Source organism: Micropterus salmoides, unplaced genomic scaffold (assembly GCF_014851395.1).
Source record: "Micropterus salmoides isolate LMB-PRFRI ecotype aquatic unplaced genomic scaffold, ASM1485139v1 Ms_hic_scaffold_4, whole genome shotgun sequence".
NCBI classification, from domain to species: Eukaryota; Metazoa; Chordata; class Actinopteri; order Centrarchiformes; family Centrarchidae; genus Micropterus; species Micropterus salmoides.
Window position 1 is genome coordinate 20,741,622 of NW_024043372.1, and position 17,145 is coordinate 20,758,766.

Below are 17,145 nucleotides of genomic sequence, written 5' to 3' on the forward strand. Positions count from 1 at the left end.
ATTACAACATAACCAACGTGAAGCATACAGCTACAGGACATTCTTGTAAATCTGTTTCTGTAATAGATAGGAACGTACCTGTTGGAGAAGGACGAAGCGTCGAGTTTGAAGGTGTAAGTACTTTCTCCCTGCAGGGACACTTCAGCTTTGATGTTTGTCTGTCCTTGCATATGTCAGACTGGGGCCTTGCACTCAGCTGTTATAAATAGAGTAGTATGTCCAGTCACATGTAGCTGCTAGTGCAAACGTCCGTCCCTCCTCTACCAGAGGTATGACATTTCAGTACCCTAAAATACAAACCCTCTATAGAGGTAAGATCAATAATCAGTTTCATTGTTAACATGACAGAAATTCAAGGACAGGGACACATTTCGCTACCATAATGGATATTTATAAATGACAAGATCTGAATAAATGTCAATAAATGTATTTTCTATCAAGTTATACATACAGGATTTCTTTTTTAATTAACATTAAGTTGATTTAACATCTAGCCGTAGTCTCATGTCTTGCACAAAAAAAACTCTCTAATTTCTGCAAACTTTGAAATAAGAAACACAATTGTGGAGCTAATATTTATAGTGTCAAAAATGCACAGGTCTTACTTTAATTATGTAAATTTGACCATTTTCCCCCTTGTGACAGCTGAGATCCTGTCAGCGTACGTAGGATAGCATCAACATGTTTTTAAATCCCCTGAAACTAAAACAACATTATGACGTTAAAAATGTTTTTGGGCTACATGAGGTTCTTCACAAATATGTCTTAGGCTGAAAATTGGAACATTAAGACTTGTATTGGTATATTTTCTCTTTATATAGAGAGACAACAGACACACTGTGCACATCTTAGTTTTGGATGTAGATTATCAAAAGTGAAAAAAAAGTTCATGTATTGCTTTCAGTATCTGGTGCGCACACTGTAATGTTAGTAGATGAGGTACTCCTGCTTAAGTTGTTTGCCCATCAGTCAATTCACTAAGGAGAAGGGCAATGTAAAGTACTGTAAAACTTAAATTTATTGCTTGAAACACTGAACTCACCATTGGGACTAATGTATAAGTGGGACAGAGCTTTAATTCCTTTACCATGCCAGTAAATCTGAATGACTAACAGTTTGGTACACCATTTCCGTTTCCATGAAATGAACAAAACAATTGAGTTGTGGAGAATCTAGTCGATGTGTAGCATGTCCATACTGACAAACGTTTTAACATTTATATTGGTGTGCACAATTTAAGCAGCTTAGAACTAGCGCAAGCAGGCGACCCAGTGGGTTTCAAGAGGTTTTATACATCCATAAAACAAAATTGAAATTAAACAAATCAGTTGTAAAATAATTTGAGACCTATGTTCATTTGTAAAAACATGTAGGCACGTAGTTTTACTTTAATTGGTAAGAGAAACTGAGTTACTTGTCAATCGTGAAAATAAAAAATATTGTCTGGCACAAAGTGAGGCACTGTTTATTATTACCAGCAGGAGTCCAAAAAGAAACAAAATTCTTAAAATGTGTCTTTAAATAACATGAAGCTAGAAGGTGTTGAAAAAAAGTGTGAGTTAATGTAACTGCACAGAGAGAAGCGATGGTTATGGAAAGGTGCTTTATTTCTCCAAACATTACATCTTCAGAACATTATTCATGGCACTGAAACTAGAATATGTACATCATTACAAAAACAATACATCATTTGTATAAAACAATATGTACATGTATTCCGCTTATGGTTGTCTGTACAACAGCAAACACATGAAGCAAAAAGGGGAATATTAATGGAATGATTGCTGCCTTTTATCTCGTTCACTTCATATGGCTTCACATATACTGAAGAGGGAAGTCACTTGTTACAGCCTTAGTGCCATCAAGATATAAAACTATATGAAATAAAATACCATGTAGCAAATAAAACTTGGATAACTAGCATTGTTTTGGAATTGTGTATAGTCAAGGCCACTGGTTATGATTCAAATTATCCATCACATCATGACTAAACATTTCCTAGCTGCATTTAAAGCTCATAATGGCACAGTAATCACAGTAATGGCATACAGCAAAAGCCATTTTTCTCAGACAACATTTGGCAAATGTTAATAGTAGTCAAGTTACGTTCACAATGCAACAATAATGTTGCCAAAAAAAAAATCTCAATCACACTTGATGGCAACAAATTACTTAACACAACAGTGATGGCCTAAAGTGCACGAGGATTCAGTAGTTTTATGTTTTGAGGGAAAAATATATTGGAATTTACTTCATAGGACAAAATTGTTGTAATTCATGACATGTGCAACTGCGATGCACGATTAGTTGTACATGTGTATTACATTCAAGTTGGTTAAGCTCACAAAAATAATAAATACAAATGCCATAATAAAAACACAAAAAAGCCATCAAATGATAATCCATACAGCATCTGCAGTAACTCTCCTTAAAATGTCCTGGTCCACCAGAAGAACTCTGCTGCTGTTAGACACATCATTTACTTTGTTTGTCTGATTGTAATCAGTAAGACTCAGTGCAAATAAATATCACACTTGTAAAAAACAAACAAAATAACCTCCCCCACACATCATAATTAGCTAGCTTTAAAAACAGACTTCCATCAAATGTCAATGGGCTGTCACTTTGTCCGCCCTGAAGAAATCAGTCACTCAACTTGGCCACTGGCTCCATTCATCTTTGCTTTAAAGGTATAGTTTGACATTTTAGTAAAACACCTTCTTTTTTGCAGAAAGTTAAAAATAACAAAACCTAACAGCACCTCAAAAGCTCACTAATTACACGTTAGATCTAGTTTGTTTTATCTGTACAAAAACCAAAGTGGAAAAACGCTAATTTGGCGCAAATAGTCTGGCCCATACAACAGGGAAACGTGGGTTTTATTCAGATTAAACAAGATATAACGCCTTAATTAGTGAGCTTTGGAGGTGCTGGTGCTCTCCACCAGAGAGCGAGTGTATTTAAGTGTAAAATGTCAAACTTTTCCTTTTACAGGTGCACATATTCATAAAACCCATCGTTTGAGTTTTGCAGGTCAGTTGAAGACACACTGTCGAACAGCAGAAAAAAACTGTTTAATAACAGTGTTCAGACTTAAAAACAAAAGGAGTGATCCTGAAGGAGTGGGCAGGGGGGTCAAATTTACAGAGAAATACTGAAACTATTTTTTTTGTGATACTTAAGTTATCGTGTGAAAAACAAGTCTGAGACTGTGTCAAGAAGACTGACAGGTTGGTTACTGGATACTGAAAAAATAACAGCCCTGGTGACAAATGCAGCAGAAGCAGCTACAGTTACATTGGACCACCTCCTCAACTGGTCTTCCCTCACACGGCTGAACCGTCACATGATAAGAAAATCTAACATCATTCCTGAGCGCTCTCTCCTACCTGCACCAGCACTTCCGCCCCTCACTCCTACACATTAAAAACTTGAGTAGTAGATGTGGTGGGTACTGTGGCATTATTCAGTGTTGATGTTGCAGAGGGCCGCTCCCTTCTGACATATCTTGGCTTCCTCACTTCAAAAGAAACACAAAACAAAAGAAAACGTATAATCACCAGTGAGAAAAACAAGAAGCGACACACTGGAATTGCTCACAGCATCTTTGAGCTAATTTTTAGCATGTTCTGTGCTTTTAAGAACAGCTTTTACGCCCCAAGATCACTTTTTTTTGTGAATACAAGTCTGTCATTGCTACAACAGTCCTCAAATTTGGAAGACACCTCACCAACCTTGCTAAATACTCGTGGGTAATGTTTTGAATGCTTTGCATTACTTCACATAATGCTACAACCTGTTCAGCAAGATCAGAGTTACAGTTTCACAACAGGTTGTTTACAGGGTGCAGCATAGCAGTCGTCTTACCTGATGAGGAGGGGATCATGACAGCCTAGAAGGGAAAAACAAACAGAAATTATAACCATCCCCTTCAGACACAAACATTTACAAATAATCTCTTTGTATTTCAGGAGAACATTGCTGAGGCTACAATAAACACATTCAAACTCTCTAAACAAGGCTCCAAATGTACCGTAGCGTGTGATTAACTATGAACAAACAAACAAAAGTGACTTACTGTCTCACTTGGTTGGAATATGAAGGCTGTAAAATATTGTTATATTTGAGTTAAACCATCAGAAAATCAAATATCACCAAAGCAAAGTAATTGTGTTTTTCAAGCGCTTCTGTGCTTTATTGTACAGATTTTAACGATCAACAAGAGCTGTGGAGTTTCATAATTCAGGTTAGACAAAACCTGCTTGAATAATTACAGTCAGTTTATCCGAGCTGCGCGGTGCTTACCCTTGTTGCGGCGGTAGAAGATGCCAGGGAGTCGGTTGGAGCGTTTAAGGTAGAAAAAGGAAGCAACGGAGAGGATAAGGAACAGGCTGATCAACAGTGTTCCCAGAAGAAGAGAGGCTGCCACACCTGGCCCTCCTGCTCAAAAACATAGCACAAAACAGGCCGCTGCAGACATTTACTCTTATCTTCATTAGGGATGAAACGGTATGAAAAATTTCATATCACGACTACAGTGCCCAAAATTATCACAGTTATCAGTATTATCACAGTATTGTAAGAATGTGCCGAAAAAGATTAAAATGTACTGATACACACACTGAAACCAATTCAACAAGTTTTATAATGAAAACTAAAACTAAAATTGCCATTTTGTTTGCATAAACAATAAAATAACAGCCAATACCTTTTGTAAACATATGAAAACCCTGTAAGTGTGCATTATCACGATTTTATATCATATAGGTAATGCAATAATCCCATGCACAATTACATGAAAGCAAATAAGTCTTTAGAAGACAGTGATAGTAACTATAATGAGCCAAACAACTGAGGAATAGAGAATACAGAGCAGTCTGTAGCGTTTGTCCTGTTCTGACACTTTTATAACTAATTTGATAGCTGCTGTAATTAAAATGAACAAGATATGCTTGTTGGTTGACTAAAGTGCGTAACCTGTTATCATGTGCAGGGGACGAATAGAGTCTGCAGACACAACGCCACACAGCAGCAGAACAACGCGTAGCGTCTTTACAAGAGCAGCTAACACAGAGCTTCAGTTTACAAGCAGTTAGCAAGTCAGACAGACGTACCAAAGTTAACTCACCCTTCGTTCACTATAAGGTAATTTTCTTCAATAAAGTTTCCCTCAGCGCTCTCATAAAAACTAAAATATGACTTTGGTTGATGCTGGACAGTATAGCTTGGTAACCAAACCCGGTTTTCACGGTAATTAAAATGTGTACGGTAATAATAACTGTCGGGAATTTTACCATGGTTTATCGTTGAACCGGTAATCGTTTCATCCCTAATATTCATACGTGACCACCTTCACGTTAGTTTATTGATTCACTTGAAAAAGACATTTGCTTGAAACTGAAAAGACACATTACAGTTAAGGCCAAGAAATAAATATTACACATGAGGAAATTGGTAAATCAGTATCTTACCAATTTTAGGGATGACAGTTGTTACAGTTGTGTGGTTTTTCCTCTCCACTGTATAGTCTAGTGAGCGCAAAAGAAAAGGCAAATAAAAATAACATGATACAACGTGACATTCATATCTATATCGATTTAAAAGCAGTCAACAGATAATTCCCAGCCCTTACTGTATGTGCAGATGGTTATGTTTTCCAAATCCACAGCTGCTGCGTCACAGAATATGCAAACAGTGTTTGTGTTTTCAAGGGCACGCAAGAAGCATCCTGAAGAATTCAAATGAAAAATATATTTCACATTATATGCCACTTTTTTGCCCTTTGATATCACTGTAGTAACAAGTAATTAATCTAACCCTGAAATGTCATTATCAAAATGCAGCTTTTAAAGTTTTCAAGTTTAAAATTAACAAAAGAAAAAGACACATTACTAAGGATAAGGGTAACACCAGGAAAGGGCTGGCAGTTTCTAAAGTGTGACCCCTTTTGTTTGTCCTTTTCAATCCCTTCACTACTTCCTTAAAGCATGCAGGGGCAAACTGTCTCTATTTTTTCCACCTAAAACACAACGGTCCACCTAAAACACAACGGTAATAATTGTCTCTTTTAAGGAGTGCACCCATGTAACTGATTCCCTCTACAAACTTTTATCGGCTCGGTCCAGAGATTGTCTTGTGCCAAGTTTCGTGCCAATTGGCCTTGCGGCTTTGGAGGAGTTAATTAAAATAGGTTTTCCAGTTTTCGCTATTTAGCGAAATTAAAACCTCATCGCACAGAAGCATATCCTATACCATCGGAATCGGCAGCATCCCCCAAATATATAGACATAGGTTTTATGAATGTGCGATGTATTGGCGTGTAGTTATGAGGCAAAATGTCCTTTGGTTCAAAATCCTATTGAAATGAATGGTATATTTGAGCTTCGATTATAGCGCCACCTTTAGGCTGAATTGCACAAAATTGTCATGTGTCAGGTGTCATCAGGGCACCATGGGGAATAATTGGCCCAAATTTTATATGAATCGGACTTGTGGTTATGAAGATAATGTATGTAAGTGAATGGGATTTTTTAATCTGCAATAAGAGTGCCACCTTTGGTGCCTGTAGTAATGCTGAACAATTCGACTCGGGTTTCATGTCAATGTGACTTTTGGTTATAGAGGACCAATTTTTTGGGATTAAATAGGGGCCACCTAGGGGTGCGCCACCTAGGGTGAGTGGCACGCCCTCAGGGGGCGTCCCACATTAATGCTCCAAATTTGGTGTCGATCGGCCATTCCAAAGCTAAAAAAGATATGACATCATTTCCTGTTAGTAGCATGTTTTGCAAACATTTCTTAGCGTATAATTGCGACATTTTTTGGGGGATCAAAATTTATTTCTCTACAAACTTTCATCAGCTTGGTCCAGAGATTATCCGTGGCAAGTTTGGTGTCGATCGGACTTGCGGCTTCGTGGGAGTTAATTAAAATAGTTTTTTCAGTTTTCGCGATGTAGCGAAAAAAAAAAGGTTTCGGCGGAAATGGGCGTGGCCTATACCACGAGATTCAGCTTGATCCCCCGAATGCGTGGATATAAGGTTTTTGATATGCGTCTTCGTGAGCGGAAGTTCCAAGCCCAATCGTGTTGACCTTGCTTATAGCGCCCCCTAGAGATAGAAGTGTGCGAATTTTTGCGCCAGAGTTACTCTTTGGCTGTGAAGCTACCCTATGAGTGTCGTGTCCCTAGCAGTTACCGTCTAGGCTGCAGTATGAGTTTTATGCATGAAAGAAAAAAATAAAAATAAATTCCAGCCCACTCGGGCTTGGACCCCTAATTAATTTCCAGAGACAGAATATACAATATAACAGTGATGTTAAAAAGTCTAAACTCATTCTGTATATCCACATTACCTGGTTCGCAGTGAGTGTCATTTGAACATGAACTGTTCACTCTCTGTTTCTCTCCACAGCACTCGAGTGAGTTCTGATGTAGGGCCTACAGACAGAGCAGCATTCGCAGGTTAACAAAATCAGCATGACCTGCACAGAGCACACACATTGGCTCTTTGGCTGAGTAACATCCATCGTCTACCTTAGTCACAGGTGTCTCAGGTCTGATAAGAATCACAGTTGCAGCCAATACCAAAAGGAATGACAGAGCCATATTCGAAACCCTTAAAGATCAAACAGACTTGAATTAAATACTCATCAATTACTTTGACGAGGCACATTGTAGGACACTTGCCCAAACCACTATTTGACTGGTTGGATATCTACCATATATTCTTTATCATTAGGATAACCTGAATAATTCTAATAAGTTTAAGGTAATGCTCTGTCTTGTGGAATCTGCTGTTTATTGACCAAACTGAAAATATTTACAAGGGCTGGATCATGTCAGGCGCCTTCACTGTAACACCATCAAAAACAAAACGTTTGTATCAAATGCCTTGTCACAATAGTAGTCTTGTTTACTTAGTCTTTAATCACATACTTTAGTGATTTAAAATGGCAATCTCGACGATTTTAGATTGCATTTCATTTAGGCAAGGCTCCTGTCCAGTTAACAGCCTGTAGACAGCATTTAATATTTGGTTGGCTTCTTTTGATGATTGGAAAAAAAGGGGTATTGTGGAAAAACATATTTAATTTCTCCACAGTTTTTTAAAAACTCAGGCATCTATCTTGCAGATGCTTCACTGATTCAAGGTGTTTTTGCAAGGTTGATACTCTGTCAGTTGTGAAGTTTTACACGCCTTCATGTCACGAGAATAGTGAATAGTGAGTCTTATGAACATAAAGGGTATTATAACTGGCTTAAACTGGCTGATATCACAATGACGAGTTAAAATCTTCTGATTGAGGTTAAACACGAGCACACAAAGATCAACAGTCCACTTTTATGCCTGTCTTTACGTTACAACTTTTGTATTTAATGCTATATTATTATTCCATGAGTAAAGCAACGTAGCTAACGTGTCAGCTGTTACAATATCCCAGGATCCAGCCGAGGTGTTTAGCTAGCTAGCACCTGTCATAGGGATGAAGTTGTGTCGTGGGATTGTGCTAATTTAGCAGTCAAAGCTAAAGTAACGATGTCTGCGTTAGAGAGGCAGATTTGCTGATCTATATAAAGCTGTTTTACATTATCGGGCGTGTTTACAATCACAGACTGAGCAGCTGCACATTGCTGAATTTGAAAACACAAAAGAGTTCACTCACCAGCCAAACACTAACGTTAGGCTTTGACCTCACCAGACTCTCCTAGGTGTGGTTTAATCAACGTCAAGTCGCAGAAGTAATACTAGGCACTCACTTATATTCTTGACAGCTTTGTCATCAACACACCTCTGCAGTCAAAGCAGAGATAATCCTACAGTGCGTAGTTCATTGCTCCCTGCTTCATTTAGCTAATACACTTCCGGGCATGATTTTCAAAATAAAAGCAAAAGACTGTTTTTGTCTCGCACATGCGCACTAGACGAAGGAGTTTGGATCCAACAGCTGGATCCTTCGCAGCCCCCAGGTATCCCGACATTCATTGCGCGCCGGTTGATTGTCCCAGCGTAAATAATGGCGTCGATTGTGGCTGTGGAGTTGAGCCCCCGAATTTTACCTATAAATGTAAGTATTGGATTTCAACTCACTTCAAAAGCCAACTACACATATGTAAAAATAACAAGAGGCATAAAAGCGCAATGTGTCGTTTAAAGAATAGTTTTGTGGAAGAAGTTTACGTGAGTTAAGTGATTAACTGGCGAGCTAACGTTAAGTTAACGTTACCTGAGGTTACTGATGTGCTAACGTTAACGTTAAATGCAAATCGGCTGGGCAAGTTACAACCTCAAAAATAAAGCCTTTAACGTCTTCACTTTAAATCGAAGAGGTTCAGAGTCAGACCTGCGTCTTACTGAGATTGTTGCGATATTCTACATCACTTATACTTAATATTATGTACATGAAAATAACGTGACCATGTAACTTTAGACTAATTTAACGTTAGACGGGTTGTGAACCCTGCTTGGTTTTCACACCGTTAACGTTATTAACGGTTACAAAAACCTTGGGATATAGTACACGGTTAATGTAACTAGGTTATTTTGCGATTTATGCTGCTTACTGTTTGGTGATGTGAAGCATAAAACTTACTTGAACATGTCGTCTTGTTTTAGGGAGCAAGGAGCAAACTGCCCTCTTTATTAAATTGAGGGGGGAGAGCGACCACCTCTTCACCGGGGCAAAGTTTTCTGCCAACGTGGCTTGGAGGTAATTAAAGTATCAATAGCCCTTTCGCAAGATCTGAATTTAATCATCGTGTACTTAAAGTTACAGTTAAATGAGCCGCCATCCTATTCAAAGCCTTTAATAATAAGACAACTAGTAAATGGGGCAGCCCTTTGTTGTGTCTTCACACAATTACCATGTACCGCAATTTCCCCACTGTGGGACAAATAATGTTTTTTTCTTATCTTATCTTGTCTTTCTTATTTCTTTTGTTTCTCTGTGATTAGGACAATTTTGGAGAAAATGGGCCTGTGGGGGAAGGTGACTTCCCTCCAAGTGGAAAAAAAAAGTGGGACAATTTAAAAAAACAAAAACAAACAAGGTATGTATGTATGATTTGAAATTGATATATTCTGTATACATTTTTGTATAAATCGTTCACTGTGCAGCATAAAGGGAAATATAAACCGCATTCATCTTACAACCCTGTTTTAATATAATACATACATTTACCTTGTATATTCATTTCAGTCATGCACGTTAATAAACACAGTTGCTGAAATTTGTTTTTCTGCTGTTGTTATTTACCATGATTGATTTCCTGTGCCTTAGGAGTGCAAGTGTCCAGGGTCAGGAGAGGGTGTAGGGGGGAAGCCCACTGCTGCAACTTGGCCCTGGTTTGTCCTCATGGATGAGGTGTTGGGACAGAGGCATTCCACCACCCCACCTGTCATAATTGCCTCTATCCCTGAGGACACACCAGGGCCAAGTGCTGCAGTGGGTGACCAGGAGGAGGAAGAGGAGGAGGAGGAGAGCCAGCCGAGAAAGAGAAAGAGGGACAAAGAGGATGAGCTGCTTCAGCTACTGAAGGAAGACATGAAGTTGCAGAGAGAGGCAGAGGAGAGGAGAGCACAGGAGAGCAGAGAGAGGATGGACAGGCTGTTCTCTCTACTAGAGAGACTGGCCGAAAAATAAATAAATCCTTAAATAATAATATATAATATTTATTAATCAATTCAAATAAAATATTTGTTAAATTAATGATTTTATTTTCTGTGGTCTTTATAACTAATAGTATTTACAGCATATTTACAACATTTATTCTGAGCAGGGAAACCCTGGTAATGCTGCTGGACCTGGATGGGCTGCCACAATAAAGACCCTGGTCAGCAGGACATCATCTGGGGTGGTCTCCAGAGCGTGTTGCAGGTGTGGATGCATCTCTCCACTGTCCACCGCATCGTCCATCAGTGGGTTAGCAGGGAGCACCGCTAACTGTCTCCAAACCGTTCTCCCCCTCATCCTCTGCCTCGTCCTCCTCAGGCTCATCCTCTGGGGCCACAATATCACCAGCATCAAGGCAGATGTGGAGGATGGCACATGCTGTTATGACCTTAAATGGTTAAAAATATATTTCAGTCTGGAAAAAAAACAAAACATTTATGCTTTTTGATGAATCTGTCTGTTGATTTACTCATTAGTACAGTAAAGAAAATACTCACGTGAGGTACAAAGGTGTGGTGCACCTCCAGCGCTTGCAGGAAGATGGCCCGGAACCTGGTCTTCATCATCCCAAAAGCACGCTCTATAATGGATCGTGCCCTGGAGTGATGGCTGTTGAAGCGCTGGGCTCCCACACCTTGTATTGGCCTCTTGTAGGGAGTGATGAGGGGGAGTGGGTGTTGAAGATGATGAAGATGAAATGCCCTGGAGGAGGGTAGAGTGAACTCCTGTACAGTGGGCTGTAGCGGAGCACTCTGGAGTCGTGGACCGACCCAGGCCAGCCCACGTAGGTGTCAATGAAGCGGCCCTGATGGTCACAGACAGCCTGCAGGATGATGGATGGAAACAGTTTCCTGTTCCTATAGCACTGACCATCAGGGCCGCTCGGTGGCTTGATGCGGACATGGCAGCCATCGATTGCTCCAGCTGCTTTAAAAAAGGTTCTGTGTCTTGCCAGCCCTGCAAACCCACGGGATATCGGTTGTAACTCATCCTGGGTCTTCGGTAGGTGGATGACCCTGGATGAGTCTCCCTGAATTGAGACACTGCTAGGGTCAAGGTGCGAGGTCGGGGGCGTGGAAGAACAAACACAGGACTTTCACCCAGGCGCATGGTTGTCATTTACACTGGGGACGCTGTAGACATGTCACCACCATTTTTTGATATGGCTGATTTTGCCTCCATCGATTTTTGAAAACATTTGTTAAAAGAATTCTGGAAAAATAGCTTGCAAGGCAAATGTTAAATAACAAATTAAACTGCTTTGAGAAAGGTTCATTTGTACAATAATAAAACATGCAATGTAATGTAAATATAGAAGAAACAAATGTGCATTATCCAAAAACGTATCTTAATCTATGAAAAACAAGCTACTGATTACTGTATTATATTCCATTATTTTATATTTTATACATGTCGCCTGAATTTTGTGTTTCTCTTTATATAAATAAAGACATTGCCACCCTAAATTGGTGCAGGAATTTCACCACAATGCATGAAATTAAGTGTTTAATGCTCAAAATGTTCTGGGGGAGGACGCTCATATATTTCAGCTTTGAAGATTTATTCATAGTATTGTTAAAATATCTTCTGGTCTTGTTCGTGTAAACCTAATATTGTGCTTCATCAGGTCTCCTGAGCTAAGTATATCGTCACACCCCTAATCTGAGCCCTTATGTGCCAACACTTTTCAACACAAAGTGATGCTCTTGCAGGAGAACTGGAGTTGTGTCCCAAAGTCAATTCTGACTTTTATTTCTACTACTACTATTAATAATAATAAATACAATTCATCATACATTCAAATCACTTACTTAAGAAAAAAATTAAAAAGTGATAAGTCTTTAATATACAATAAATATCATAGACAGGCTCCATTTAGAGTAGCCTAAAACTGGTGGAAAGTTTTTTTTTTTTTTTTTTTTTTGTTATATATGTGTTTTAGAAGTCACAATATCTGAGCGTCAAATTTAAATGTGTATTTGAACTGTGGTAATTTAATTATTAACTATATTAGGAATATACATCATCATGTGAGTTAAATAATAAAGCTCTTAAAACTTGAATTTGATGTTGGGCCCTCTACAAGACATGGACACAGAATTAGTTAATATTGTAATGTAGAATATTGTTTTTTAGTGGTGCAAAACAGATTTACAATGATTCAAATACCAAAACCAGTTCACAATGTGAGCCTAGGGGCATAGTTAACCTACATTAATGGAATTAGCAATAAGGTAATGCATCATCATTGTCCAATTTGCTTGTATTGTTTTCAATGCCAAAGACAATTTTCCACAACATGGACAATAAAGTTCCTAACTAACTAACTTACTAACTAAAACTAACTAGGGCCTATTGTTACTCACAAACACCCTAATAAGCAAAATGCCCACCAACAGGTGTGCCATGCATCCAGTGAACATACTGACAAACTGATTTATTGTTTCTATCTGACATCTTTAAGAACCCAAACAGCGAGTCTACATGCTGGAAAAATAAATGTTGACAAAGCCAATGAATAAATAAACGGATGAATAAATTAACAAAAATGCCCTCGAGTGTTTGTTCAACGTTTGTTTTGATCCTTGTAATTTGCACTTTTTCGACGCCACCTGAATGCAGCCTTGCCTCCCTCTGGAAGGCCACATGGCGGGAAATTTAAATGTTCGCGAGCATAACGTAACTACTTTTTTATTCAGTTCAGTATCGATGTCCCCCTCTTCATCACACCTAACCTTACTGTGAGTCAATTTAAAAGTATTTTAGCGTTTAATTCAAGATAATAACTGTACACTACTAAACTTAACAGCATGTGGTAAAGGTTTGATACGATGTTCTAGTTATACAGTTAATTAACTCCAGTTTAAATTGATTCCATGTTAATTAAAGTTAGCTAAGCCCTTTCTCGATTAACTAGCTTTTATGCTAACTGACGCTAACTTTCATGACTCCAACACATGTGTCAGCTGCTTACTTGATGCTCTGAAGAAGGGATAGCTTGCTAAAATTGCTACTAACTTGTTATTTTTACATACAGGTAACCAAACGCAATGAATCATATGAGGAACATTAAAGAAATGCTGAGCATCCCAACTGGAAGCAGGTGGTTAGCTAAAGTGTGCTAAGTTACTTAACAATGATTGATTAGCTATTCTCTCTACAGCTGTGAATAATGTTATATGAGGCTTCAGTCAATAGTTTTTAATCTGAAAACAGTGTAATAACACTTGGTCATCAACACCTTGGTGGATCAATGTGTGTTTACTTGATTTCCACAAACACATTTTAGTTTCTTTGTTTCCATTGTGTTTCTGTGTTTCCTTCTCTTACCAAACCTTGTGTGGGCAAACACTCAACAGGAATGTGGCTACCAGTGGCTACTCAAGTTTCACAGACTCTCAGCTTTTCTTTGGGACTCAGTTTTGGCCTGAAAATTCTCAAGGCACATCTCAAGATATGAGTTTGTCAACAAGGACCTCCCAGCAAAGTTCACAAGAGGTAAGATTTCACTTTATAGGTGGCTCACTGTGAGTAGCCTAATACATTTGTGTACTCGGATGCCTGGACAAATGCCACCAGTTTAATGGCATTATTATTTACATGGTTACACTCACATGGTAAAATATTCATACGTGAGTAAAAGGTGACAGCGGGACAGCTGACATGGATATTTGTAGGTGGGTTGTACTGTTAGAAAATCAAAACTCATTACCACCAGAGACTTTTGTTTGTTTAGCAACTTCATAGTTTATTATTCAAATTATATAACTAAAAAGATTGTAACATTACGGAGGTCTAGATAGACAAAATAAAACCACAATTTCAACCACATGAGATGTTTGCAGGTTTTGGTGGTATGATGAGTGTATATACTGTGAGACAATAGAAATGATTACCATCAGATTTTTCTATATTGTCTGTTAGCAACAAGCAAAGGTATTCTTATAGTGCTGTACTATAGTCAGAGCTGTTTAAACAACGATCTAGTCTATATACTATATATGCATATACATTATTGTAAGACTCTATTTCACTGAAATTAGGCCATGATGATCAAGTGTGGTAATTTAGGAGGCCACTTGTTTCTTTGCATGAAATGTTTTCCATTTGGTTGATAACATACTGTCATTCGGAAAACTTTACCCATAGGACCATGAGTGCATTCAGTTTTGTTAATCATCACTGAGATTATCGGAAAAATAGTTAAACTATGTCTTGTGTCAACATCCCTAACCGTCAGTATTTTCCCATTATTTAGGGAAGTGACCCAAAGTTTATCAACACTTATCACACCAAACCTCTCCTGTTTGGAGAATTAAAGGACAAAAACAAAGCTTTTGGAATATTGGATAAATTTGAGGAGGACAAGAAAAGGGCAAAAGAAAAAACTGACAGGTACTTGCGTATATCACTTGAAATAACTCACCTCGAATTCAAACTTATGGGATGATTAAAAAAAAGTAGTCCTCATAACTTTTGAAATGTGTACTTCTGTCCTTCTGCTTTAACAGTGATATTTTAGCCAAAGAATGTCGTCATTTTCGAGAAACTCTCAACAATGTAAGTGATTTTAGGCTTCCACGCTGTTTCTTTTTATTATTATTATATATATATATATATATATATATATATATATATATTAAGCTCCTCTCTTCTCAATGTAAAAAAAAATAAAAATTGCTGCAATCTTTTTCAGATCCAGCAGCTGGTCGCTGGCACAGAGAGAAACACTGCTGTGTGCCAAACAGTCCTTCAAAAATTTGACAATTTTGTGTCAACATGTAAGTTTCCTAATTGAGTGATTACATTTTTTGTTGAAATGATTGACCTTAAGGTTGCTCTCTGCATAAGATATGTTGATCTAGTTGATTTAGTAAAAATGCAGAGAGCAAACATTTCTTATCGCCAATGGATGGCGCCCTCTGCCCAGCGATTAAATATTGGTTGCTCAATTCTAAATCCTAAAATTACTATATAGTACCATACATTATTAAATAGAATTAACTTTAGTGCAATAAGATGGCATTTATTTTAATATGCTAATTTCTATCTTTTCATTATTTCAGTGGAAAATAATCTTAACAGTTTTCACAGTGACATTTCCCAGCAGTTTGAGACTTTGCTGAATAAAGTCAACTCCCAGAAAGAGATGATAACTGAACTGGAGGAGAGGGTGCAAAAGGTGAATAGTGTGTATGTATGTAGCTTATGAGCAACATCAGTCCAGTTTCAATAAATGTTTCTGATTAGTAATGAGTATAATTGTTCATTTTTATCATTTAGAGTGGACACACCACAGCAGAACTTCATTCATATCTTCAAAGCTTAAATAATAGTCTGGGGTGTCTCAGAGGGGAGCAGGAGAGAGAACGAAACATACTTGAAGAGGCTCTGAAGCTGCTCAGCACCTTAGTCTCAGAGCACTCAGCCAAACCCAGCGCTGAGAGAGTGATGGACAGCACCGTACAGACGTCACCAGGGCTGGAGAAGCCACACTCCAACATGCTGCAGGACAACACGCTCAAGGGCACACAGCTTACATGTATGTCAAACAACCGTGAATACAATCAAACTGTTTTTCCCTCTCAGGACCCCAGCGGCATAATAGGAAAGAGGAAATTCACTTCTAGAGGCTATAGGAGACACAAAAAGAGGCCGCTGGTTCTCTCACAGAAGAGTAAGCGCTCTGTCACGGATGAAAACAGTCATGTTCTCACAAACTGTAACAAACGACAAAATGTTTCAGCTCCTCTCTGTGAGCGTCGTGATGTGAACCGGGTAACCTGCCAGGATAGTCTTACCCCAGACTGTCTGATACCATTGAACAGAGACACGAGATCCATGGCTGCGGGATGTTTCATCACCCCTCTCAGCTGCTGGTCTCAGGACAGCAACAGCTCTGTGTACCTCGCAGGAATCGATTCCACCTTAGAAAAGGTATCGGCTGAGTCCAGGACGGGGACCCGAGCGGAACCCAAAAGCCTCTGGCAGCTTTTTGACATTGATTGTGATTCTGATTTAGGCTCTTAGAGGATGAGTGAAGGATTCAGAGCAGTGAAGCATTTGTGTTCTTATTTGTGGTGTACAGGCGAAGTAAAAGCTCAAAATATATTTATTACCTGATCTATTAGTTGTAGAGTTTTTTTGAAGAATGAACACATTGGTTTGTGTGTGTGTGTGTGTGTGGGGGGGGGGGGTGTATTACAGTAGTAATGACAAGCAAGTTAAGGACAAAGTGGCCCCCAAAGTATTGCAAATATTTGAAGATTTAAATGTTCATTTTTCAGCTGAGAAGTGTTGTTAAATGTCTCTGCTTACTTTTGAAAAATTAGCCTATTCTGTATTTATTCTGCTGAGTTGAAATTGAAAATAAACTGAAAGGCTTTGCAAACTAATCACAATTCTGACTAAATATTTATTAATAAATTCTTCATGAAGCAGGATTTACTGCAGGGCTATTGTATTAGACTGCAT

The 17,145-nt window shown here is 38.5% G+C and overlaps 2 protein-coding genes across 3 annotated transcripts; one reads left to right on the forward strand and one right to left on the reverse strand.

Moving 5' to 3' along the window:
• Positions 1 to 1,586: 1,586 nt before the first annotated feature.
• cunh1orf159 (chromosome unknown C1orf159 homolog) lies at positions 1,587 to 8,886 on the reverse strand. Of its 2 annotated transcripts, none has more exons than XM_038697363.1 (9): positions 8,759 to 8,886; positions 7,535 to 7,616; positions 7,354 to 7,438; positions 5,633 to 5,728; positions 5,472 to 5,528; positions 4,306 to 4,440; positions 4,079 to 4,104; positions 3,868 to 3,892; positions 1,587 to 3,520 (listed from the first exon to the last, which is right to left on the reverse strand). In XM_038697363.1, exons 2-9 carry the CDS (start codon positions 7,604 to 7,606, stop codon positions 3,417 to 3,419), a joined length of 600 nt encoding a protein of 199 aa, XP_038553291.1. In that variant the 5' UTR covers positions 7,607 to 7,616; positions 8,759 to 8,886; the 3' UTR covers positions 1,587 to 3,416. The 2 variants fall into 2 exon arrangements, with proteins under 2 accessions (XP_038553291.1, XP_038553290.1); XM_038697362.1 differs by having other exon boundaries at positions 8,665 to 8,860.
• Positions 8,887 to 13,304: 4,418 nt separating this feature from the next.
• LOC119886416 (interactor of HORMAD1 protein 1) lies at positions 13,305 to 16,720 on the forward strand. Its single transcript, XM_038697121.1, has 8 exons — positions 13,305 to 13,412; positions 13,709 to 13,774; positions 14,031 to 14,169; positions 14,930 to 15,066; positions 15,183 to 15,231; positions 15,368 to 15,452; positions 15,738 to 15,853; positions 15,955 to 16,720. The coding sequence occupies exons 2-8, from the start codon at positions 13,722 to 13,724 to the stop codon at positions 16,699 to 16,701; spliced, it is 1,326 nt and encodes a 441-aa protein (XP_038553049.1). The 5' UTR covers positions 13,305 to 13,412; positions 13,709 to 13,721; the 3' UTR covers positions 16,702 to 16,720.
• Positions 16,721 to 17,145: the final 425 nt, after the last annotated feature.